This window comes from Camarhynchus parvulus, chromosome 4 (genome assembly GCF_901933205.1).
Source record: "Camarhynchus parvulus chromosome 4, STF_HiC, whole genome shotgun sequence".
NCBI classification, from domain to species: Eukaryota; Metazoa; Chordata; class Aves; order Passeriformes; family Thraupidae; genus Camarhynchus; species Camarhynchus parvulus.
This window is the reverse complement of record NC_044574.1, coordinates 46509732-46535381: the sequence shown is the minus strand read 5'-3', so window position 1 is coordinate 46535381 and position 25650 is coordinate 46509732. Positions and strand designations below refer to the sequence as shown.

Genomic DNA, 25650 nt, shown 5'->3' with positions numbered 1-25650 from the left:
TCAGCCGCCTCCCTCCTTCCCTCCCTCCGGCCGTCCCTCCCTCCTCCCTCCGGCCGCCGGGCCGCGGCTCCTCCCTGCACCACCTTTGGCCGAGTCGCGGGAGTGCGCAGACGGCACAGCTCCTCGGCGGCAGCGGCTTCATCCGCGCCGAGCATCAGTCGGGAAGGCGCGTCCTCCTCCCCTGCCTCTCTTCTCGCTGCCCCCGCGGCCATGGAGCTGCCCGAGAGCCAGTGCAAGAAAGTCAAGCTGAGCAACAGGGTGCCGAGCTGGGTGAGCGGGCGGGCGGCGGCGCGCCGGGGGGCGGGTGGGCGTGCGGGGGCAGGGGAGCGGGGAGGAAGCAGCGCCGAGCGCCGGGGTGATGTGGCAGTGGGCGGCAGCGGGAGCCGGGACGGGGGCTCCGGGCGCCGCTGCCCGCCGGGCCGGGAGGGATGCGGGGCGGGGGCGCGGCGGGACGAGCCCGGTCACGGAGCGGCAGCGCCGGGGGCAGCACGGCCGGGGAGCCCCGCGGGGCGGCTGCGGGGAAGGGCAGGAAGCCCCTGCGGAGAGCACCCGGCTCTGAAGGCTTCATCCCTGCCTCTTCCGCCGCAAGCCCTCGGCTTCCAGCTTTTTGGAAGAAGGAAGACTTAAGAATGCGATGTACAATGTGGCCATTCATAAACCTGGGTTGGCCAGAGACTGGGGTTCTTTGTATAGCGGGTGTTATGTGGAAAACTGTCGAGACTGGGCTTAAAAAAACGTAACCAAAGCCTTCATTCTTGTTCATAAAGATGGGGGAAGATCGGTTTACAGCAAAGACCAAAATGCAGCTATTTAGAAGAGACATTGCAGGCCTTTGAGAACATTTGATGCCTCTGATGATGCAAGATAAGCGAAAAGAAATGGAAAAGAAAATATGATTTCTTTCAATCAATGCTGAGTTGAAACAGGCAAGACATAAGATCCAGAAAAAAATTGATATGAATGTACGAGTGTAAATCAGTCTTTGAAGTCTTGCTGTGAGTGCAGGCCACAGCTTTCTTGATAAAAGCAGCTGTTGCCTGAAAAACGGGGAAGTTGCTGTCGTAGTGCTGGGTAGATGTTGTGCCTGTCTAAGCCTCTTCCACCGTGTACAAGCTCAAACTTGTTCACCTAAGAGAGTAATCGGCAATTTACATTCTTTCAGTTTCCACTAGGAAAAAGCAAAATCATATGTTTAGAAGATAGTGAAATAGACGATGTCTGTGTGGGGTTAACAGAGTGTGTGCAAAAGTTACTCTGTATCATTTCCTTAGTCATAAGCAAAGCCAAGATAGCTTTGTCCAGATGGGGGCAATTCCCTAACGGACATTAAGTGTTTGCTGAGTTCAGCTGAGGTTGGCAACCCCCTCTATGCTACGTGGCAAGCAGAGGAAGTCTTCCACTTCTCCCTTTTTCTTCAGAGGACCTCAACTGAAATGCTCTCTATAGACCAATAAGCTTCACCAGGAACAAAAGTGCTGCTGATTCACATGCTCCACAGGCAAATGTTCTGGCACTTCTGGCTCTGCATCTGTTCAGCTGAGAGCGAAGGCAAAGCAGCTTACCCTGATGGACTTGGCAGCCCCTAGGAGAGTAGGCAGAGACCTGTCTTTCAGAATTTCTCTGTGCTTCCAGCATGATTCAAAATACACCTCTGCCTGTGGAAATGCCCTTGCCAAGCCCAGCTCTGAGCACAGCAAACAGTTACTCCCCATTTACAGGGCACAGCATAGCCACAGACACTGCTGTTAAGTGTGAAGAACATGGCTTGATGGGGAGACATGTGGCACACTTCCTTTAGAGTGGCTTGGATTCCTAACACGGCTGAGCTGTTGTGTCAGTTTGCAGGTGACTCCGAATGAGAGCTTGCTCCAATTCTTGTTTCTGAGAGCGTATTCAGTAGAGTAATTTTGGCTTCATTTTTTATCCAGCCCCTCTGAGGCCAGGCAGTGAGCCCCCTCCAGCACTCGTCAATGACCTGTCTCTGCTTCTGGTCATACTGGTATGGCAGCAGGTGGCAAGCAAAGACACACTCCTTAATAATATCTTTAGCATGGAATTCCTTGTATCCACAGTGCTGGGGAAGATTCTAGGTGATTGCTGCTGCTGTGATCTTTCAAACTGTCCCAACTTTAGAGCACTTGGCAAAGGGGAGCTAGTCTGTGTCAGTGGCAGGAGAGCATGCATTTGGCAGCTTGGGTGGTGCTTTATGTAGAGGTGTTTAAGTGCCTTATTGTCACTGTGGCAGTCTGCTTTCTGGTGGGCTATTGTAAAGATCCAAGTAAGAATTCTTGTTGTAGATGGGAGAAAATGTAATGCTATAAGCTATGGCAGAATATGGATTGGGGAATTGTTATGTGTTTAAAAGAGTAAAAGGTATTATTGTTCAGATGTAGTTTCTGGGCTTGCCCTTCCTTCTCAAGCACAGTTGTCTGAATCAAAGCACAGATTTTCAAACCAGAATTTGAGAAAGTAGCTAATGGAAGGTATTCCTGACAGATCTTTTTAGTCCTGACATCTCATATAAATATGTAGATATAACCTCTGTGGTAGCTGAATTTTTGTGTTGGAACCAGGTCTGTTTTCCTTGCTTGTGTTTGTATGTAGACAAAAAAGATGGGCACTGTTCCATGTGTTTGAGTTTCTGTTTGGCTATGGAGCAGAACACTTTGCAGGGAATAAAAAGAAAACTACCAATTGGTTATCAGTGCTGAATAATAAATGTAATAAAAATGTGTTGTTATCAGGGAGTCACTGGTTTATAAGAGCCACATGGTGAGCAAGTTAACGAAGACCTAAAGAACTTCTGTTAAGACTGGAAATGAGAAAGGCATTGAAAGTAAGACTGCAATTCAGAGAAGAGGCTGCTTGTGTTGCTTTTGCTAACTTATGGGGGTTCTTAGCTTGGGGACCCAATACTGTCATCTTAGAGCAGAAGGATATGGAATTACAGTCACAGTGTCTTCAGTGTATGTGCTTTATATGGAAACCATGTCTGTTTTCTGTTCCTTCCAGCTCCAAGCCATCCCAAGTTTATGATGCAGCTTGGGGAATCTCAGCTTGCCATGGAAAGGTTTACTTCCTTCCCTGGAAGGGAGTAAATTGCTTTGTGAAAACTTAAAATTTGATATTGATAGTAGAAGTACAATCTTTTATTGTTGCTTGGAAGTAATGAAGAATAAATTCAGCTTATGCCAGTGTATATGCCATTTGTCTGTTAACCGTAAAACAATTAAGATATAATCTCTTCTTTTGGCTGTCTTTTGATCTTGGCATTGCAACTTGGGTTTGCTTTCTGTCATCTGGTTGCCTGTCTGTGTTCTTGCATCAAAGGTGTTTGGCACTGATAGTCTGATTTGGTTTTGGCAATAAAAAAATTATAGCTGTAACTGGGCAAAACATCAAGAATAATAAAAAAAAAAAGTCATCTCAGGAAGTCTGTACATAGAAAAGTTGACAGAGTTAGTATTTCCTTTTGACCCCCATCATTTTTCTTTCTTTCTTTTGTTCCTATGGTTCCAAGGTGTCTGTAATCATTAATTTCCTTGATCAACTACCTGCAAAGATAAAATTTACCTTCATGGCAGGAAAAGTAAACAGTGGAGTTATCCTTCGTTCTTTATCATTGCGGCTCTCCAGTGTGGATCCAAGAAAGGATTTCTTCAGTACCCTTTTTTACTTCAATACTGAGATGTCTGCCTGTTGGAGCAATTTAGATTTCTTGTGAGAAATGAACCAGCCTGGTGGGGGAGAAGAAAGGAGGGATATATCAGCATTCTCAGCTGACATTACTGCTATAATGAAGCGCAGTGGACTGAAGCACTATTTCTGTTTAATGTGGCAAAGTAGGAGGGAAAATATTAAGATGAAGCATTTGTCTACAGAATGCAGAAGCAGTGTGTTGCAGGGTGGAAGACATATTTTTATGGGGATGTCAGAGTGGAAATATCCAATGGCTGTTAAAAATGCAGATAAACGTTGGTAATTAATGCCCTTTTTTTCATTAGCCCCTTTACAAAAATGTAGTGTGTCCTTACAGCGGTGACTACTATAGTGAATGTAATTGGGCTTAGAATTTTAAAATAGCTTTTTCAAAGAGAACTTACTCATCACACTGAGTTTTTCTATCCCATATTTCCTTAGTTTCATTTCTTTTAACATTATTAATATAGATCTCCTAGGTGATGCTTTGATATAGTGTAAAAGGAAATGACTGTTCTTTATGTCTGGTATCATTTTGGTTGGTCATTTAATTTCATCAGCTGATAGTCATCAAATTTTATGTACAAGAATTTGAAGACTGGCTAAATAATTCAAGAGCACAAACAATATGTGCCAGTCAGTATTTTTTGTGCCACATCAATATTTGTAGTAAGTGTGTATGTCAGGGATAGTAATTAAAAACCTGGGTTGCTGAAGATATCGTGTTCAGCTGTTTATGCTCAGTGGTGTGGGCAAATTATATGGAAGCAAATTAGGGAACTACTTTTTTTTTTTTAACAACAGGGAATGACTTGCTAAATTATTAACTTTTTAGAGCACCTCTATAAAATTGGTTTTCTTTCTGGAAGATAAGGGGGATTTGGGTACTGCTTTGCCCAGGATTAGTACTGAGCTGCCTTGTTTGTGTGCCTGTATACAGATACAAAAGGTGGGTCAGCTGGTGACTGGCAGGTGTGTTTTTGAGTGCATGCAGACTCTTTGGGCACTTTAACCTTTAGTCTTAGGTGCCTGCTTCTGAAGTACAGGTGGATTATTGTCCCTCTGCTCAGCTCGCTGGCTGCTCCACTGCACATGTGTGCTTCATCCTCTAGCAAGGCCTTCTCCTTGCTGTGATTTCTCATCTCTGCTAAGTAGGTATTAATACTTTTTTTTTAATAAAAGTTGTGTCTTTTTCGTATTTTAAGAATCCCTCCAGCTTGCTTCCTCAGGGTTTCATGAGTTTTTTAAACCTAGTGTAGCACCCTGATTAGTTTCATCTTTAGAAAAGATAGGAAGCTGATATAACTTATGGAATACAGACTGGAAGAAGTCTCCTTGAATGAGACATTTGACCTCTAATGTATGAGTCTGATAATAGACTTGTTGCCAGGGTTCAAAAGCAAAGCATATGTGGGTTTATGTCTTAATGTAAGAGAGCTTACTGAGACAGTGGCATGGGATTTGTGCTTGGAGACTGCTGTTTATCCAGTGCCTGGTACAATGCAGTACAACTGCAATTAATGACAGAGAATGTAGCTATTACTGTGTTAGTTTGAATGGCTGTGTACATTCATTATGCCCTATATAGCTTTTAATTGAAGCACTTCAATTATTTTTGTTGGTTTTAATTCCACAATTTGCTCACTGAGATCTCCATTTCTTATACTGCCTAATTGTTCCTACTATAAGAAGAAAGATTTGGGTTTTTTGACTTTTTGACTTTTGGTTTTAGTCAGCTGTATTGCAGTGACTGTGCGCAAAACACCTTTGTTTTGGGAGATAGATTATTTAAGGTAGCATGATCAGCAAGGATAACATCATTTTGTATGGTTATAACCTGTTTGCAGATTGTGGTTTCGTCTGGGTTGATATTCAGTGTTCATTTAATTTTAGTTGCTGGACTATCACCACTGTATTGCAGAGTTCTTGTGTTTAAAACCTGAGCATAGGTTCTTACCTTGAGCTTCCAAGGTAGTTACATAACTTCCAAATAAGTTATAGATAAACCTTTGAATAGAAGAATGATGTAGCAGCAGTCCTTGAAGCCACAAGTAGATACCACAAAGCAGAATTAACAAAAATATGGTGTGTCCCTCTCTGAAACTATGAACAGCTCTCTGCTAGTACTCCATAGAGGAATATAGTCCCTACTGTCTTTTATATTAAATATACTGCATGTTTTCTTTTTCAACTGGCACTGATACAATGATGAAAGAGAAGATAGTGGCAATATATTTACAAGTAAGAGAAGCCAAAGCAGCATTAAAGATACCACTAATCCCTCTCATCCCCTGCCTCCCTTCTCTCTTTTTTTAAAGTCGTCTTTTTTGTTTGATTGTTCATGCATGGTATGACAGTCTAAGGTCTTGATCTTTCACAAACAAAGTTCTTTTAGCCAGGTACCATTAAAGTCTGGGATGATGCCAAGGCTGATCTTCCTGTGGGCTCTCTCACTTCAGATTGTGAAATGTGTTTGACAGCAGGGTCATCTTAGTGAATTTATTTGTAGAGCAGGTTATTATGATGAATAGTTTTAAGAAACTCGGTAACCAGCTTTATTTAGTTAAAATTATATTTTAAAACCCCTATCTTTAAAATATTTTTTTAAAAGTTCCTTGAAATAATACTTTCTTTAAACATTTAGAATCTATGATAACTATCTCTTGTCTGGGGACTGATGATACCACACATAAAGGCACTTGCTTAACTGAAATTTGGAAGAAACGTGCATGGTTTGCAATGAAAAGGCCTCTGAGGAGTTAAGAATGAGCTAAAGGCCAGTGCCACCAAATTTAACAGGCATGATCTGCCCTTGGTGAAGCCAAGTTGGCAGTCACTAATCACCTCCTTTCCTGTGTCTTAGCATAGTTTCCAGGATATTTTGCTCCATGATCTTGATGGGCAGAGAAGAGAGACTGATGGGTTTGTAGTTGCTCAGGTCTTCCTTACTTTCCTATTCAAAAACAGGCTTATGTTCCTCCTTTTTCAATAGAAACTGCTGTGACTTCTCAAATATGGTGGATCACAACTTAGACACATCCTCTACCAGTTCACTCAGGAGCTGTGGATGCATCTCATCAGGTCCAATGGACCTGTGCACCTTCAGGCTCCATAGGTGGCTTGAAACCTGGTCTTCTCCTACCTTGGGCAATGGTTCTTCATTCTCCCAGTCCCTCCATTTGCCTTTCATAACTTGGGTGGTGTGACTGGAGCACTTGTCAGTGAAGATTGAGTCAAAAAATGTAATTGACTACCTCAGCCTTTTCCATGTCTCAGGTAACCGTGTCTTCCTTTTCCATCGAGAGAGAGCCCACATTTTCCCTAGTTTGAGTTTGTCCGGGAGTTCCTTGTTCATCCATGCAGGTTTCCTGGCTGGTTTTGCCTGACTTCCTCTTTGTTGTGTCACTCCTGAGCTTGGACGAGATGGTCCTTGAATATTAACCAGTTTTCTTGGGGCCCCTGTTCTATTCAGGTTTTTATCCCATAGTACTCTACCAAGCAGAACCCTAATATAACTTGAATAGAAGTCAAACAGCTCTAGCAGTTCATCTCTCTTTTTTATAGTTGATTTTTCTTAAGCAAGTTTTATTTGAAAGTAGTAGTTGATTAACCTGTCAGTCCCAAGCTTCACTGAAGTAGCCCAAGGGGTGTGGTTGTCTCTGGCTGACTGTTCTAAATTCCTGTGCCGCCTTTGATCCATGCTGGAGCTGATGGAATGGGTATTGGTTTTACTTCCATTTTTCTGTCCTCAAGTCTTTCTTCGTGCCTGTGGATGAATTTGTTTGCTTTGCCAACTCACCCTTTATCAAAGACTTAATCGACTACTTCTTTTCCAGGGAATGCAAAGGGCAACCAATGTTACCTACCAAGCTCATCATGTCAGCAGGAATAAGAGAGGCCAAGTGGTAGGAACAAGAAGTGGTTTTCGTGGATGCACAGTCTGGTTAACAGGTACAGCCATGGATTTCTGAGGATCCTTTCATTTTAGTTGCTCCTTTGAAAAGCTACTTAGCTGTAGCTCTTTTTTGCATGCAAAGTTGAATGTTTGTGAAATCTAAGACCTTGATGCAATTTTATTACTATTTTTAGGTAGACTAGCAGGAAGTTGCTCTGGGACAAATAGTAACTTGAGAATATATTTTGTTCAGAGCTCTGAGAGGGTTGTTTTTTTGATACTGTCTGCTACTTAATTCTGGTTTCCTTTGTATGTGTTGCTTTTTTTCCTCCTTTCTTTTTGTTTTAATCAATTCTGTCTCTTTGTACTGTCCATTTTATCTCTTTAGAAATGAAATGCAATGCAGCTTTGTTTTTGTAAGAGTCTGTACTTCTGGATCTTTTCTGTAAAAGCCTCTTCTCTTTGGATTCTTATTGTCTCCTTGGTTTGAAATAACATTTCAACATAAACCTATGCCATTGGACAGCAATTGCATGTTTGGACAATGCATACTGGCAGTTATTTTTGAAGTCAGCTCTGTGGGGCTTTTTTTTGTAAATAGAGAAGATAAATACATTCTGGAAGACGTTTTTTATTTCGTAACAGCGAGGAAAATTTTTCTGTCTTTCAAAGTTTTTGGAAGCTTTAAAATATTCCCTGTAAAGTTGTTTTTTTTTTATTTTTAGTTAATCTGCTAATTTTAAAAAATAGCAAAATATATAATTTAATTGGCTTGTAAACATTTAGAACATTGTTGTATTGCAACATAAAAGATAAAAACTATTAGGGAAACTTACTACATTTACATTAAGTAAAACTGATTTCCACTAGTGTTAGTAAATGTGTGTGAAATGTAAAGCAGTCATTGATAAGAAACTGCTGAGAGCCATTCCAAGCAGATTTGCTTGCTGTCATGTATTTCATTGGGCAAAGAATGGAGCCCTTTCTCTCCCTGTTTCCATCGCACAGCTCCAGCCTCTCTCAATGCTTGAATGATCTGGTGAGCTGCCTTTCTGTTTCTTCTGGTAATTCATTAATCTAATTTTGAAAAAGGTCATGAAAAAAAATGTGTTCTCAGTTATCTACATGGCAACATTTTCCGGTCAATGTTCTTTTTAAACAAATGTAATCTTAATGTTCAATTTTCTTTTTTTTTTCAGGAAGGAGGGTGGTTGTAAGATATCAAGAATATGTGTGGGAAGCTAGGTTATTGAAGATGTTTGAGCAGTAATGTGAAAGGGTGAAAAGGACTGTAGGCATTGAAGTAAGCAATATTAGCCATTCTAGAACCATGCAAACATGAGTCTCAAAATTCTAATAGGTATTAGAATAAAAGCTGAAATATTGGGACACTCCAAGACTCTCACTTTGTCAGCACTCATGGAGTTGGAGTGTATGGAAAGATCTTTCAGGGATTGCTTTTCATTTTTCAAGGTAACCTTTATTTGAGAGCTCTTTTTTAGTGAATGTGGAGTCAGAGGGTCCTAGTAAAGAATACTGAGGAATTCAGCAAAAATGTGGAAAACCATTGCTTTCATGTGTAAAATAATATGCAATTTTTAGAGTGTAAGTTATTTTAAAGACTTGTCAGCTTGAGAATTGTTTTTAAATACGTTAATGTATAACCTTAACTTTTGCAATTCATTACATGATGGAGACCAAATGATGTGTGAAAAGACAGAGCATGTGAGTGAATAGCAAGCTAGATGTGGGGACAAAAATGGCAAGCCAAAGACCTCAGTGAGAAGTAAATGAAGAAGTTGCTGAAATCTTCTTTTGGACAGTTGTGCCTGTTTTCTGTGATGGGGGTGTACGTAATTGCTGCCAAAAGAAGATTGTTCTGTTTCCTGCCTTGTGTTCCTTCTCTTGCCTTGCACAGGCTGTACCTCTTGCCCAACTCAACACTGAGCTGATTCAACTTAGGAAATCATCAGTGAACTTAGCCCAGCACCCCCAGATACACAAGAGGGAGAAAAAAGGAGAAAACCCTTTACCTTACTCTCTCTTTGCCTATTGTCTGTGTAAAAGCCACTTGGTTTACATTCCAAGTAAGTTTATCCAGAAGGCATTACTGCTGATGCCTGTCACTTTGGGATTTTCATAATACGCATGTACTACAACTTGCCTTAATTTGTTCCTATGCTTATATATTTATATTATTATTGATTATTTTAGGTCTGTCTGGTGCTGGGAAGACTACAGTGAGCATGGCACTGGAGGAGTATTTAGTGTGCCATGGTATTCCATGCTACACTTTGGATGGTGACAATATCCGCCAAGGCCTTAATAAGAACCTGGGTTTCACACCAGAAGATAGAGAGGAAAATGTGCGTCGTATTGCTGAAGTTGCTAAATTGTTTGCAGATGCTGGTTTGGTGTGCATTACTAGTTTCATCTCTCCTTATGCTCAGGTAAGTGTGAAAAACATCTAGATGGAGCGTAGGGAAAATGCAAAATATCATTCAGAATCCTAGTTAAAGAAATCCGTTTCTGAGTGTAGCCAGAATCAAATACTTATTTGTTTGGTTTTTTTTTAGTGATGTTTTTGCTTTATGGAGGTGATTACTCAAAACAGAAATACTAATTTAAAATATAAAATGCTGACATCAGTTCTTTAACTGGAACTATCCTTCAGTCCATTAGATAGAATTATTACTCTAATAATACAAACAAGCTCAAATGATGTTCCAAGAAAGACTCTTAAAATTGCAGTATCTTGTTTGATTCATGCAGTTTCCAGTACTTTATAAATATGAGGACTAGGTGTACACTTAACCTGAAGGCTTAAGTAAATTGCTTTTAAAAGCAATTTTTCTTTTAGTGAATGAATGGTGAGAACTTTATTTTACCAAGTGACTTTAGGGAAAAGTGTTTTAATTGTCTGTAGGTTCTTTTTACTTTATTTCATGTTGTGTATACAATATGACATTATATAATATTTAAAATTAATGTAAATTCATTTTCACGTTGTTGTGTGAAGACTGTTTTCACCTGTGCATAAGAACCTGGAGGGGAGAGACAAAAACGATGTGTGAACACCCAAGTATCTTGAAGAATGACCCAGGGACTTTAAGCTTAGATGTTTCGCAGCATGAGAATGTGTTATTTCTCTGATTAGGGTGGTGCAAACACTTCTTCTGATAATAATTTGGGGAACTCAAACCCTACAGTATGACAGAAGTCTCTAGATATGAGAAAAATAACTAATAAGCAATATTTAGTAAGAGAAGATTTTAGTGGATTTTGGAAGATGTTTTTTGTTCTCTCAACGAAAGTCACCAATATTGTTCCAATGCTTGGCCAGCCATAAAAATAATATGATAAATAATGCAAATAATACAATATTTTGACTACACAAGTCTTGTCAGATTAAGGACTGTAGGGAAGACTGGTGCTTGGGAGAGAAAGGTGGTTATATCAAGAGCAGCAGATAGCACCTCCTCCCTGCTGTACTCAACTAGGCAGATGTTATTCCTCAGACATATATGTATGGATATAGAAAACCCTGCATTCTATTGGCTGGGTTTGGTTGTGGGTTTTTCTTATAAATCAAGTTTAATGTAAAATATCTTACATCTTCCTGTCAGCTTTTACTATGTGATGTACAGTAGCCAACGTGATGTACCTTGCAGGGCATCAGATAATCAAATCACATTTCTCTTTTCAAACTTTGAAAGCTTGTTTACATTGGGCTGTCATCTTCTTTAAAATGTATTTCAAAGGCAAAAACCAGTAAAAATATATGGGGGCAACCTTTTAGGATTTTTCTTCTGTTTTCTCGCAGGATCGTAATAACGCCAGACGAATTCATGAAGGGGCAAGTTTGCCTTTTTTTGAAGTATTTGTGGATGCTCCATTGCATGTCTGTGAGCAGAGAGATGTTAAAGGACTCTATAAGAAAGCCAGGGCTGGAGAAATTAAAGGTGAACCTAGATGTAATCACATCTTTTCTACATAAGTGTAATTATTGGTGTAATTAGTGAAACATAGGTGTAATTTGACTCCATGTAAGTGGATGTGCTCAAGTCTGAGTGTATCACCCTTAAAAAGAGCATGGATTCAGGACAGGACTGAGAAGAAAATAGAAATTGACTTCTAACACATAAAACTGAGTGGTTAAGTGTGTAAGACAGTAAAAGGGTGGAAGTGGCTAACCACAGATAGAAAAAGCCTTGGGCACATTAAAGGTTGCAATAGAAATCACATAATGATTGAGGATTAGTCTGTCTCCTTTGTGTGTCCATTTACCAGTTAAAAGGAGCCTAATTCTTTCTAAAGTCTTTAAAGAACTGCATTCATAAAACCTGCTAGTTTCTTCTAAAAAGTAAAACATGGCCACTGTCTACCTGTAAAGACCATTAAGAACAGTTCTGAAGATAGTAACTTTTAAATCTGTGTTCTATTCTAGTGCCCATGAGTATTATTTCCTATTCCCAGCCTCAGGTCAAGATTTAAGTATAACCTGCAATAAAAAAAGCTTAGCTATGCAATCATTCATTGCAACTATTGTTTCAAGTGCTGCTTTGCTCTGTTGTGTTACAGTTTCACAAGCTGATAATAGATAGCTGTGTATTTAGTAGCGAAGCAGGATTTTCTAAAGTAAACTTCTGGGGGTGGAGTTTGCAGATGCTGTATGAATTCACTTTAATTAGAAGTGATACAAAATTCAAGAAATCGAAGACATTCTGTGTGAGTGGTTGCTTGATACTTCTAGTACTACAAAATATTTCGTGCAAGCACCAGGAATAAATAAAGTTGAACAAAGATTTGTTCAAACTCAAAGCAAGATGGCTTGAACTGATATGATACAAAGATACAGTTCTGTACAGATTCCTTATTTGTGCCTATTTTGTGAGCATCCTTAGTATTTTGTTAATTTTACAAGCCACATAATGGAACTGTGTTCCTGAAGAAGTGGTAGTGAAGTAAACAGTGCCTGAGTAAGATACAAGTGGGTGTAGCAGTGACTTTATCTTATGACCTATCTGATATATGAAGGATGAAAATTAAACAAACTTGCTAATTCATAAGGAAAGTGAGCAACTGTTACCATGTTTTCCTCTGGAAATGGTAATGAGACATTTTCTTTGTCTCATGTTCCCACTCCTCCAGTAATCAGATCCTTCTAAAGTATACAGGTTTTGGAAAAGGTTTCTTTATCACATGAGGTACTGCAGTAATTGATATTTTTCTTAGAGGAGGAACCAAACTACTAATTTTGAGGGTATTTAAATCCAAAGGGAAAAACTGGAGTTCTGATGTTTGTGTTTGCATTTGTGGAGGATGCAGCTATTGAGTTGCTGAAGCCCAGCTGATATTCCTGATGCAGCTCTGACTTGTATGCTGATACTCTTTTGCCTTTGGGCTTGATTTTTCCTTGTTTATGCATGGGTGGTAGATTCTCCACAATTTCAAAGTAGGTTGCAAGATAAGTAGGCCAGAACAAGTGTCGCTGGTAGCTTGCACAGTCTGTGACAGCTATTATAATAAACACAGTCATCATTCTTACATTAGCAGCTATCTTGAGATGAGTATATTAGCTCAACTAATGTAAAAGGTGTTGAAATTCCTTACTTCAGAGTACTGCTTGGTGGTATGAGGGTGAATTTACATATATACTGGATGTTCATAATATTTTTTCATCCTTTATTTATTTTTTTAAGAGTAACAATCAGCTGATAGCATGACAAGCTCTGAGTTGATGTGTACAGTTCTTCTGCCAATGCTCTTATTTTTTATTCACAGTAAAAATCAAATAGCTTCACCAACAAATAAGTGCTTTGTATGTACTGCAGAATGCTGATGTTTGATGCTGTCAGATACTATGATTAGCAAAGAAGATAAAGAAAAAAACTGCTGATTTCCCTAAGAATTCCTGTATTAAGGAAGCTAAAACTCCATGTTCCTGCCTGTTGTGTTCATTTATATATAGAAAACTGTCTGTGAACAGTGTGGAAGTGAAGCCATCTTTTGGAAGAAGTCACCTAATATTTTTATGTTCTGTAGGTTTTACTGGCATTGACTCTGAGTATGAAAAACCAGAAGCCCCAGAGCTTGTGCTGAAAACTGATTCCTGTGATGTGAATGATTGTATACAACAAGTTGTGGAACTTCTTCAAGAGAGGGTGAGCAGAAATGGAGACATATCTTAGAAAAGTTTTTCCCAAGTATTTGTACGTGCCATCTGAATGTAAGTGCTGGGAAAAACAAAAACAGTTTTTGAGACATAAAGGCTTATGCATCTTTCAATTTAAACTTTTAAACTTGTCCTATTGTGTGTTTCCTTTTTAAATATAAACAATGCGCAGCATTGATCTCCAAGTGAAATAAGATTTGGACAAGTGGAAAATTAATTTGTATCAATAACTGGAAGGAAAAGGAGGCTGTCTCAGTTGTTACAGAACCAGCAGTGAATGCTGACTTAAAAATGCTAGCAACCAATTTTAAAGAGTCTGAATTTTTACATTGTCTCTATAGTGTACAAATTAATATATACTACAGATGTGAAGAGACAGGAGTGCACTTACAGAGTGATTTAATAGGGGCTACTGTGCTTGTGTCTGCTTTCCCTTTTTTCCACCGTTTTTCTTGTACTAGTAAAAGTAGTCCTGCAATTGTGTAATGACCAGCTCAGAAAACTGATCTTCTTGACATGGCTGAGTTGAGTTTATGGTTCATAGCTTCTGAAAAGGTAGATCTCTTGTTCATGCCTGCAATCTACACCATCCCTTTTGAAGTCTCCAGGCCTTCTCCTGTTGCCTGATAAGTAGATTTGGCTCATTACCCAACCTAAAAAAACTCACCCCCAACAAATGCCACATGGAAAACAAAACAAACAGACAAAAAACCCCCAAACCCAACACTAAAATTGCCCCCAGAATTTGCTAATCCTCATGTAGAAGAAATGTGTTTCCTTACATTCTTATCTGTAGTCAGTGGGCAGTGGATGAGATTCCAGACAACTATTTCTTTTTAATTAAGATACTCTTGCAGATAATAACTCATTTTTTTAATGGGAGTTGGATGTTCTGGAAATTTTGGGTATAGACAGTAGTTTGAGTAAATAAAGCTCTATAAAGTGTTGAAGTTGATACAAGCAAAAGACCTCATCATGCAGCCAGTATGAGTTAATTTTAACCCTCTGTGTAAGTACAGCTCTGGAGAGATTGTACTGAAATTTTCAAGAAAATTCCTCAAGGATGACTGCTTGCTCAGGGTTGCTCAGGAGATAAGACAGGGCAGAAGACCATAAGAGAATTTTTGCCCAAATCCCCATGTGAATATTTTTTTGGAAGAAAATAGGAGAGCTGTATAGGAGTCCTGCCTATGAGAGGTGGCAGTTCCTAAGTGGAGGGGCCCTGTGCCTCCTGCTCAGAACAATTCATAGTTATAGAAACCTATGTCACACGTGCCAAGATAATGATTCCTGAAGGCTTGCATTGGTACACAGTGCTGACTGCTGGCTCCTAGCCCAGTCAGCTTTGTTTAAGGCACATCTAGCACTTTTTTCCTCTTCTTTGAAGGTAACAGTCTAATGAATGGCAAGATACCTTAGTGGTTGCTTAGTTCTCCGGGAGACAGTGAAGTCAAGGCAAGGCTAAACAGGCACGTCTTGGTTTTAGACCATATTAATGCAGTGCATTATTGACAGTATGATTTCTGTAGATTTCCTGTAGTTTGAATAAAAAGGCTGGAGAAGGACTTTTTATAAGGGCATTTAGGGAGAGGGCAAGGCTTTAAACTGCTAGAAAGTAGTTTAGATATCAGGAAGAAATTAATTACTGTGAGCCTGCTGAGACACTGGAACAGGTTGTCCAGAGACCCTGCAGATGCCCCATCCCTGGAGGTGTTGAAGGCCAGGTTTGATGGGGCTTTGAGCAACTTGGTCTAGTAGAAGGTGTCCCTGCCCATGGCAGGGAGATTGGAACTAGATGATCCTTAAGGTCTCTGCCAACCCCAACCATTCTATGCCTCTATGATTCTAGGAAATAAATTGTTCAGCATTATAAAAACGTTTTTCAGCATTATGGAAACATGTGCCTGTGCTGCAGAGAACGCTACCTGCATGCTCTACTGTAAATAACAAGGGCATAGCCGGGAGGTCCAGAGAAGCAATTTTGAAATTTTATATGGCACTTGTAAGACCTTGTGTGGATACCTTGTCCAGGTTTGTGCCCTTCTCCTTCACCCAGAAGAAAACAGACATTGATGTGCTTCTGTGAGCTGAGCAGAAGGTCACCAAGATGTTCAGAGGCTGGAGTATGTCACTGCACAAGGAGAGGCTGAGAGGAAGTGGATTTGTTCAGCCTGGAGAAGGCTAAAGGAGTCCTTGCTGCAGTTTCTATCATCCAAGTCAGAGAGTATAGGGAAGACTGATGAAGACATGTTTTAGAAGTGTAGAAGGATAGGATGAGGGGCAGCACACATGAGATAAAATATTAAAATTAGACATAAGGGAGAAAACCTTTTGCTATAAAGATGGTTAATTATTAGAACAAGTTGCTTTGAGTGTTTGGGGATGCTCTGTCTTAACATCTCTGTCTTAGAGATGTTAAATGCTTGGTTGGCCAAGGTCCTGAGCAGCCTGCTGTAGTGGGGTGGGACCAGTTTTGAGCAGGAGACTGGACTAGATGATTTCTGGAGGCAATCAGCATCAGCAAAGAACCCACCACCCCAGTGTGAGGAGGCACATTTCCATAATGCATCTAGTTTATTTTTTTATTATTTTGTCATTTTTTATATGAATGCCTTGTGAAATAACAAATATTGTGGAATATTCTTTAACTTGTCCTTTGGTAGAATTAAGCTTTCAGTGAAACTGATGCCTCAGAATGGTCACTAGATGGCTTGCTAGCCTAACGTTTTCGTAATTCCTAAAATTCATGCAGTTTAAAGATGCATGGATTCCTTTTGTTGCTGGTTTTCTTGTTTTGTTGATGTTTTTGTAATCTAAGTTGAGGTTTTAAGTACCACTTTCATGTGTGCAAGGGAGTCTAGGTTTAGTAAGCCTACAAGTTCTCCAAATGTCAGACTCAGTTGCTAGAACTGTCTTCAAGTTTAGATTTGTATAATGAAATAGATTGTTGACAGAAACTGCATTGTGAAACCTTTGTTTTGCCCGTTAGTGGGACACTAAAACCAGGATAATATTTGAAGAGATCTTTTTAATAGGCACATTTATTTTAAGCTATTGATGGTTTGTAAAATTAGGACATCCTAGCCTGGTAATGAGCCAGGGTCCCGAGGGAAATCTGTGAAGCAGCTTGAATGTGCGCTGCATCATTACAGTGTTGCTTGCAGGAGGCAATACCTTCGTTTGATTCTGGGGTTGTTGTTGTGACAGGAGTCTGCTGCAGCTCTCCTGGGCTGTCATGCTGCTGCTCAGGCAGAGAAAACAAAAGGCTGATTTTGTCTAACTTAAAATGTATTAAAATCTGCTTCCAAAATGATGTGTGATATATAATGGACCAAGCTTTTCCTTACAAAACACCATTTCTAAGTGCTAGTTTAATTTGTCTTCTTTTGATGCATCTTTGAGCGTATGAATTATGCAACAGGCAGTGAGACTCATCACGTCTTGTTACTTCCTTAGTCATTTTATTTCTCACTTGTCAGCCTACTCTACTGCCTTTGTTTTACTTTCCATGGAGGTAGTGCCTAGGGTCTGATAAATGCATTAAAATTCCTGAGTTAACTTTTTGTTTTCTGCAAGCATACCTATTTATTCTACCCTGCATATACTGGAAAAGTCAAGATAATTTAATTATTGCTTGTTGCTCTAAGGGTGAGCTTTTTTTCTCCAAAAGTAAAGCATTATTTTACAAAGGTTTCTCAAACACTGAAAAATATATTTTAAAAAGAATAGTCAGCCTCTTTTCACTGATTTTTTGCTACTGAACATCAGTGGAACTTTTGACTGGGTTTTGACATATTACACCATCCTTTGCTAGAGGAGACTCTTAACAGTTTTATCATTATGACCTTCTCTCTTCTTTTAATTATGGTTTTATCTTTGTGTTGATCTCTTCCAACAAATTTAAAGTCTTAAGCATTGTGGATGAGAATATCTTGTTTAATACACATGGAAGAGCACTGAATTTTTTTTCAAATAAAAATATGTTGGTTATAGAGCTAGATTTTGGTTCATTGCATATATATGCACAGATGACATCACATTTAAATATTCTAAAAGTTAGTATATAGATGAAAAAGAGTTAGTATATAGATGAAATATGGCATTAGCTGTAGGAAATACTTTTAGTGTGTACTTCTGTATTAATTTTCAGTGGAGAAGGAGCTTTGTGTGTTCTGCCTTCATGTTGCCATTTCTAATGTGTCTTGTGTAGTGAATAACTTAAAATCATAAATGCTTAGTCTCTAAATCTTTTCTTACTTCTTCAGCACGTGTAAAAGCATTGAGTCTGCCTTTCTACTGTAGATAATGTAGGCATTAAGAAGTCATAAAAACTTCATTCAATTCAATAGTTAAATATTTACTAGATAAATGTTCTATGGGTTACTTAAGGTTTGGACAAAAACCTCTTGTCAGAATGTTTCACTTTAGCCAGTCTGCTGGCTTGAGTAACTAGCAATATATCATAATCTTGGAACAGTACTGGCTTTTAGATGAGTAAAAATTGCATAATTAATAAATTCTTGCTGCTGTCTAGTGCAACATTAGAGTTTTACTTCTTGATGTGTGTTCAGTGCCCAAGAGGCATTCTGAGCAAATATTAAGTTCTGTTTATTCCTTCTATACAGGACATTGTACCAGTGGATGCCTCTTATGAGGTGAAAGAGCTTTATGTGCCAGAAAACAAGCTACAGTTGGCCAAAACTGATGCTGAGTCTCTGTTAACCCTGGAAATAAATAAGGTATTGTGTGTTCAGCTGTCTCATTGCTGCAGTTGAAGAACAGTCTGATCTGTTGTTTAGTGTAAGTAGATGCAGCAGAAATACCTGCACTGGTTACAGAATACACCTTGATAGGCTTTTTCCCTCTTTCCTTGAGTGAAAGCAACAGCATCTGTGGTTTCTTTGTTTACTTACCAGAGATAATAGATCTTCATACTTTCATGAATAATGTCTGGTATAGTGTTACTTAGTTTATCCCCACCCTGGAGCAAAAATCTGCAGTGATTTCCTCCCACACTCCCTCCAGATCCATGGATGAAACCATGCCTGGAATGTCTTGTATGAGAAATTCTTTCTAGAAGGATTGCTTCCTTTTTTTTTTAGTTTACTTACATAAACCATTTTGTTGTGAATTGTAATTGCCTAGAAATATAGGGGAAATCAATTACTACTTCTTGATTCGTCCTGTTGGTAGCCTTCAGCTGAACAGCATTAACTTTTAATATGCATACCAAACTCAAACAATTGCAAAGACCAGATCCAGTTTATTGCTTTTTTTTGCTGATTAGAACATACTTGTGCTGTGTTTCTAGTTTCCAGCAGAGAGAATATAGAAAAGCATGGAACAACTTGATCAGTCCTATTCTTATTTAGTTAAATACATTATTTTTCAACTCAGATCAATTAAATGAAGCTGCTTCTGGCTGTGTTTTTGTTCTACCTCATTTATTTTTCTGAATAACTAAGCCTAAACACAGATACAGTGCATGAGTTTTTTCACTGGCTTTTTGATGGTATTACTAGAAGTTAAAGCTAAGCATTTGATCTAGGAGCTGACTAAGCTCAGAGTTCAGCATGTATTGTGAGTAGACTTTGAAGGGTTGGGGTGAGATACTAAGCATTGAACTAAGTAATATTAAAATTTGCTTGGACTTCTACTAGTAATGGATATTGATACTTCCTTTCACCACATTTTACTAATTTTTTTCACATACATCTGTTTAAAACTATTAATTGCTTTGTTGAGGAATAAATACTTAAGGTCACCATTATTAAACTTCAGTAGGGTCCCGTTCTAAATTGCTCCCTATCTAGAAAAACGAATAATTTCTCCCTCCACCCCCAACCACTGGCTTGTTAAACATTGATCAAGTATCTGATGTAAGTTTGGGAATAAACTATGTTTTGTACTTGCCTCAGTGTAATTAAACAGTGTAATAAAATTCGTCATGCCCTTTGCAAAAGAGACTAGCACAAGCAAAGCCTGTCCTTGTCAAAAACTTGACCAAGTCTTAGTAATGCACATGCAGAAATAATGGAGACCACACACTAAGTCATACTGTGACTGAGTAATAAGGAAGGAAATTCTGTGTAAACTGATATCTCATACTAAAATAAGTACTAGTCCAGAGAGAATTTTAGTTCTGGATTGTCTCACTAGTTTATGAAAAAGAATTATTTCACATTTGTTTAAAGATTAGACCTCTTAATATTTACCTTCATAATTCTGATTTTTTTTTTTGGTAATCGTATGTATTGTTATTACTTTTTTTTTCCTTTTTAACATCTTTGTTATTTTGCTTTGTTAGATAAGGCAAGTGGGATTCTTTAATTTTGCTAAGATGAACTTTATCAAGATTTACAAATAAAATTTGTTGTGTGTTGTGTGTTTGTTGGTTTGGTTTTTTTAACACATGGAAATTTGATCCAGTGTAGGGACTGGAAAATAGCCAAAAATATGAATAGTGAGGAACAAGTTGTTTTTTCCTTACTTGTAGAAACTTTGAATTATTTGTGATTAAAAATGGTAACACTGAGAACTCTTCCATTTGTACTGTCCTGCATTTTAGAATTAAAGCATGATCTCTTATGATTAATGCCTGATGCCAGTAATTAAGCAGCAACTTTTATCTGCTCTAAGTCTATCTCTTTATTTCTTTACAAGGTGGATATGCAGTGGGTACAAGTGCTAGCAGAAGGTTGGGCAACGCCCCTGAATGGCTTTATGAGAGAGAGAGAATACCTCCAGTGCCTTCACTTTGACTGTCTCCTTGATGGTAGGGTAAAACACACCATTTGTAAAACTGAGCAAACTAATCATACTTCCAAAATATTTTTGATGCTTTGCTTTTTAGTGGTGGTGTGGTAACACATTATCAGGCTTGTCAACAACTTCAGATCTGGGATAAGGGAGTAGAATATTATAATAACCAGTTTTAAATGTGATGGTTTTATTCTTTTTATACCTACCATCATATTAGAATTTGAATATTTTGTCTTTTTGCCTTTACAGTTTTTTTTCAAATATCTTCATTTCTGAAAAACATTTAATTCTAAAATGCATACTTCTAAATTGTTTTGAAGAAATTGATCTTTGAATTTGGAATTGCAATTTAATTGTTGTTTAGCTCTGTGACTAAAAGATTTGTTTCGTATTAGTAATGAAGGAAAGGACAACAAACTGACTTGAGTGCTGGAGCTGTTGCAAGTGTGAAATCAGAATCTGTGTATGAAGAATTGTCACATGTAATTGAATTACTGTGATTTAGTAATTTCCTGGGATGATTTAATTGAATAAATTTTTTTTTGCATTAGCAGATGGCTAAGAACTTTGTTAAGATAGTAAGTCATAACATCCTCAGATTTTGGAGTTTGATTGTGATCCTCTGTCATTTTTCATTTATTCCTCTTTGAAGGCTGTTTTACTCCAGCCTTTTTCCTTTATTCATGCTTCCTTTTGCATCACTCTTGTCTTGCTAGAGACCAAATAGCAGAACAAAAAGAAGTCACTTTTCTCTCAATGCTGTAATACAGATATCTGTCATCCTTCTTATATTTCGTAATTCCTTTTTGCCTAGGTGCTCTCCCATAGAGCATAATGCCATCCTGTTACTTGGCAGTATAATTTTGAGCTGCTAGTTTTGTTCTCATTTCATTTGCCTGCTGTACATCCATCCAGGTGAAGAGTCCTCTGCAGATGATATGCAATGCATTCAGGGGCTAAAATAGCTTGTAGGTCCTAGTCCTGTCCTGTAATTTTCTGTAAATCAGGATTTTTATAAGGCATTTAAGACCTTGTATGGGTGAGTGTTTCAGATATAACAATATAACAATTTTTTAAACTTCTTTTGCTGTTGATTTGAGTATTTTGTCTGTGCTACAAAAAATAGGAGCAATGAAAAATAGCAAGTTATTGATGGAAACAATTTTCAGTCCTAAGCTTGGATAAAATCATTATGTTCCTCTATATGTCCTGCTACTGATTTCCTTGTTTTAGAGATCTACTAGAGCACTTACATGTGTAAATCTTCTTAGAAAAATATGATTGCCCTAAAGCTGCTTTGCTATTTCAGCAATGGCAGCAGTTAAGTCAAAACAACATCCTCAAAGTTGCCTCCTTGCTTGTATGTTAGTTCTGGGTCTTACAGCAGCAGTCATTTTGCAGGGCTTTGATTCTGAAGAGAGGGAAATGGTTTATTACCTGCAATGCATCTCATCCTTTTGGCTTTAAAAGCAGTGTTCATACTGACTGACTTCTGACCTGTGGAGATCAGTGCAGGTGTGTTGATAGTCTCTCTTTAAGGATTAAGTTGTCTGGAAAAGTCTCATCCTGGCGCTGTACTCATCTGTGATTTAACAGACTTGCTTCACTGCCTTGCCTCAGTTTCTTATTTGTGCAGTTGCTGAAGAAAAATGTAGAAGATATTATGTATTTATTTGCTGGTCATGGACAAAATAATCAACAGGTTTGACATCTCTTCATACTTTGAAATATTTATTTACTTGTCTGCAAGGCAGTTTTTTTTTTAAATTATCCATTTTGGGGTGTCAAACCACTCTGTGACTCCTGCCAAATTCAATTTTATGACCTAGTTGCTTTGCAAATAACTCCGGGCACCAAGACTGAACTTAGGAGGAGATGCACAGCATGCATTATACATTTTGCATTATGAAATAAGGGGGATGTATTTTTCTCTTAAAATTTTCATACACCTTTATAATTTTTAATTTCCTAATAAAAAATATATTGCTTAAATAATAGCAAAATTAGCCTTATTTTAGAGTCTTGGCAAATTCCAAAACCTCCATTAACTTTAAAGGGTCCATGACTTCTCCTGGAGGCCACACAAAAGTTTAGAACCCCAGCCTTTGTAGAAGTCTTACAATATTTACTTTGCTGGGTTTATCAAATCTTACTCTTGCAGAAAAGAAAAACAAGACTTCAGCATATGGCAGTGAAGTAGGTACTTAAAAAGAAGGACCACACAACCTTAAAATTCAGCTACATTGGCTTAGTTTTAGAAGTAAAGTAGCTGGTAAACTTTCAGCTGAACAAACTATGCACAATGTTTGCCTGACTCAGCGGTTTTTTTTCTGGAAGGTAAATGCTTGACTCTGAATACAGTTTTAAGTGTACAACAAAAGTCACCTTTTGAAATAGTTCAATTATGTGTGTTAACTACTTAGGTACATTTGTCTGCTCCTATTGCATTGTTTTTTTTCTGAGGGGCCAAAATTGTGTCTCCTGAGAATATGATTTCCTTTTTACTAATTATCCACTCCAGTAGCAATCTTGTCTGATATTTTAGATGATCTATTTTAAAATGTTATTTGTGTATTTCTACTTTCTATGTAGATTCTTAAGAAAGATATTAAGTTTCCTAAAAAATAGTATCCTCCCAGTTTAAATATTGTTGTGCAGCTCTAAGTACTTGCTGTGTATTGTGCTTGAGCTGTATTTTCAGTACTGTGTTCTCAAACCTCAGTGTTTGCTCAATTTTATAGCATGTGTATCTTATGGAAGCATGAGTTCATTCCAAAAGTTGTTTAATCCCTGTTAAATTAAGTGTTTCAACTACCTGTCATGTAATACAGTTACAGCCTTAAAAGGAAGATGTTAATTAGGTAGATTTTCATAACAACATTGATGACTGTTACTAAGGATAAAGGGCTTTTTTCCTTCCCTCTGCAGGGGGAGTTATTAATCTGTCAGTGCCTATAGTGCTAACAGCTACTCAAGAAGACAAAGAGAGGCTCGATGGGTGCACAGCAATTGCGCTGGTGTACGAAGGTCGCCGCGTTGCCATTCTCCGTAATCCCGAATTCTACGAGCACAGGAAAGAGGAACGCTGTGCTAGGCAGTGGGGAACCACATGCAAGGAACACCCTTACATCAAGGTGTGTGAAAATCTAGTCCTGTTCAATGTACTGTTGTGGAGCTGCAAATTCATTGAAGTGCATGTCTCTGATTGATGTACTTTGACAAAAAAACTACTTTGAAAATTAGTTAAAATATCTGAGCAGAAACAAAGGTAATTTTTTTCTGTGCAGCTGTTGAATAGTCTGTACTTAGTGTGAAAATCTAATGTCAATATGTACACATGAAATGAATTTAGAATGTACTGTAGAATCTGTGCTACAGAAGAGGGAACTTTGCCCTCCAGTGTGCCTAGGAAACACATCCCTCTGTGTCACCAGATGGATCATCAAAGCTCCTTAATCAGTGGATATATGCATTGTGAAGGATAGAAAACTTCTTTTCTGCCTGCATGTGATGCACGTGAAACCTGCCTGCTTTAGATGTTTTTCAAACAGGCCCTGTTCCTGGAGAGTTCATCATTTAACTCTCTGGGGAGTAATTTCCTATCCATTGTGTTCGTTATGTTTTATTATCTTGGCCTTATGTGTATGTCACACTGAAATGTTCTAATTGTAACATACTCATCATGTATTGGCTTATGCAAGCTGATGTGAATGTTACATCTTAGCTCTGCAAAGCCAAAATATGTTTATTTCCCCATTTGTCTCTGAGGTATTTTTGTTTACAGGTATGACATAAAATTAGGTAAAGAGAAATCAAGCAAACCTCAAATTATGAGCTTGCTCTTGAAAAGGGAAAGGCTTTGAAAAGTTGTAAAAGTATCTGTATGACTAATAGAAGATTTTTAAAGTCCTTGATGTATTCTGTGATGCTGAAGATAAGATTATCCCTTTATTGAAAAATTAACATAGATCTAATAACTTATAAGAAAATCTCATGCAGACCAAATTTGAATGATTTATGTAGAAGATAAGGAACTATGTTCTTCTGCCTGTACTGGGGTGTATAGCAGTAACATGACAGCATGTTAATTTGGTGGCTGTTCTTAATCAGAAATATTTGAGTACCTGAGAGATTCTGTAGTGCAGAGTTTTCTCATCTTTGTATCATTATCACACCTTCTTTCCACCTTGGTAAGATGTCAAGATCTGGCATTTTCTTTAGGAAGGGAACGGTTACTGTGGGATCATTTAATTCCTGCAGGTCAAAGAAAAAATAAATTGAAAAATCACACCTAATTTTCACTCCTTGTCTTTTAGGTTTATTATGTAGTATCTTCTGTTATATCAAGATTTATTATCATTTCTAAATTGCATAAGGCTAAAAAAGTTATCAGAAATGTGTATGAAACTTGAAAGTTTGTGATTTCGTCTTCAAAAGAAAATGCATTCTTAGAAATTAATAATTTCACAATAATGTCTGTGTCTTTGTAGAGTATGTTAAGCAGCTTGCCATAATTATTTTTTGATAAAGCATGAGGTGATATTTAAAGATATAAAAAGAAGTGAAGTGACTGTCCAACATCTGTTACTTGGGTAAACTGCTACCATGAAACTAGTCCAAAAACTGGTCTACTTCAAAGATTGTGATTTTATTTGTAGATTAAAGTGGGTGAATAGTTAATCAGAATTGTTTTGTCTGTTACTTTATTCTTGACGAGAATCTTGTGCACTACAGAGTGATACTGCAACGGCATTTGCTTCGACCAATAAAGTGTGTAACCTCATTGTATTGCTATATTGTAATTAAATTTTAAAATACGTACTGATAAAAATATATGCTAATATATGCTAAATAAATTGTAATAGACAAAGCTTTCCAGACACTATCTTTGTTTGTCATGCAGTGTTAGTTAAGAATATTGGCTTTTTGCATTTCTTTATTTCAATTTTGAAAGAAAGGCCTACTGAAGCTTTGTGCATCTCTCCTGTATCATGGGATAACATGTCTGGACTATGCTCCAGTGAATGTTTTTCATTTTTTTAACACTGATGCTTTACGTCCAACTGTCAAAATTAACCTGGAACACAGTCCTTGGTAAAGATGTGTCCCCATTGCAATG

The 25650-nt window shown here is 38.1% G+C and overlaps 1 protein-coding gene across 1 annotated transcript in view; it reads left to right on the top strand.

Moving 5' to 3' along the window:
* The first annotated feature begins 210 nt into the window (after nt 1-210).
* PAPSS1 (3'-phosphoadenosine 5'-phosphosulfate synthase 1) overlaps nt 211-25650 on the top strand; it is a 39000-nt gene continuing 13560 nt past the window's right edge. The window contains exons 1-8 of the mRNA XM_030947144.1: nt 211-270; nt 7536-7650; nt 9809-10044; nt 11418-11556; nt 13640-13758; nt 18395-18508; nt 20433-20544; nt 23460-23665. Coding sequence (XP_030803004.1) covers nt 211-270; nt 7536-7650; nt 9809-10044; nt 11418-11556; nt 13640-13758; nt 18395-18508; nt 20433-20544; nt 23460-23665 — 1101 coding nt within the window. The remainder of the gene's footprint in view (nt 271-7535; nt 7651-9808; nt 10045-11417; nt 11557-13639; nt 13759-18394; nt 18509-20432; nt 20545-23459; nt 23666-25650) is intronic.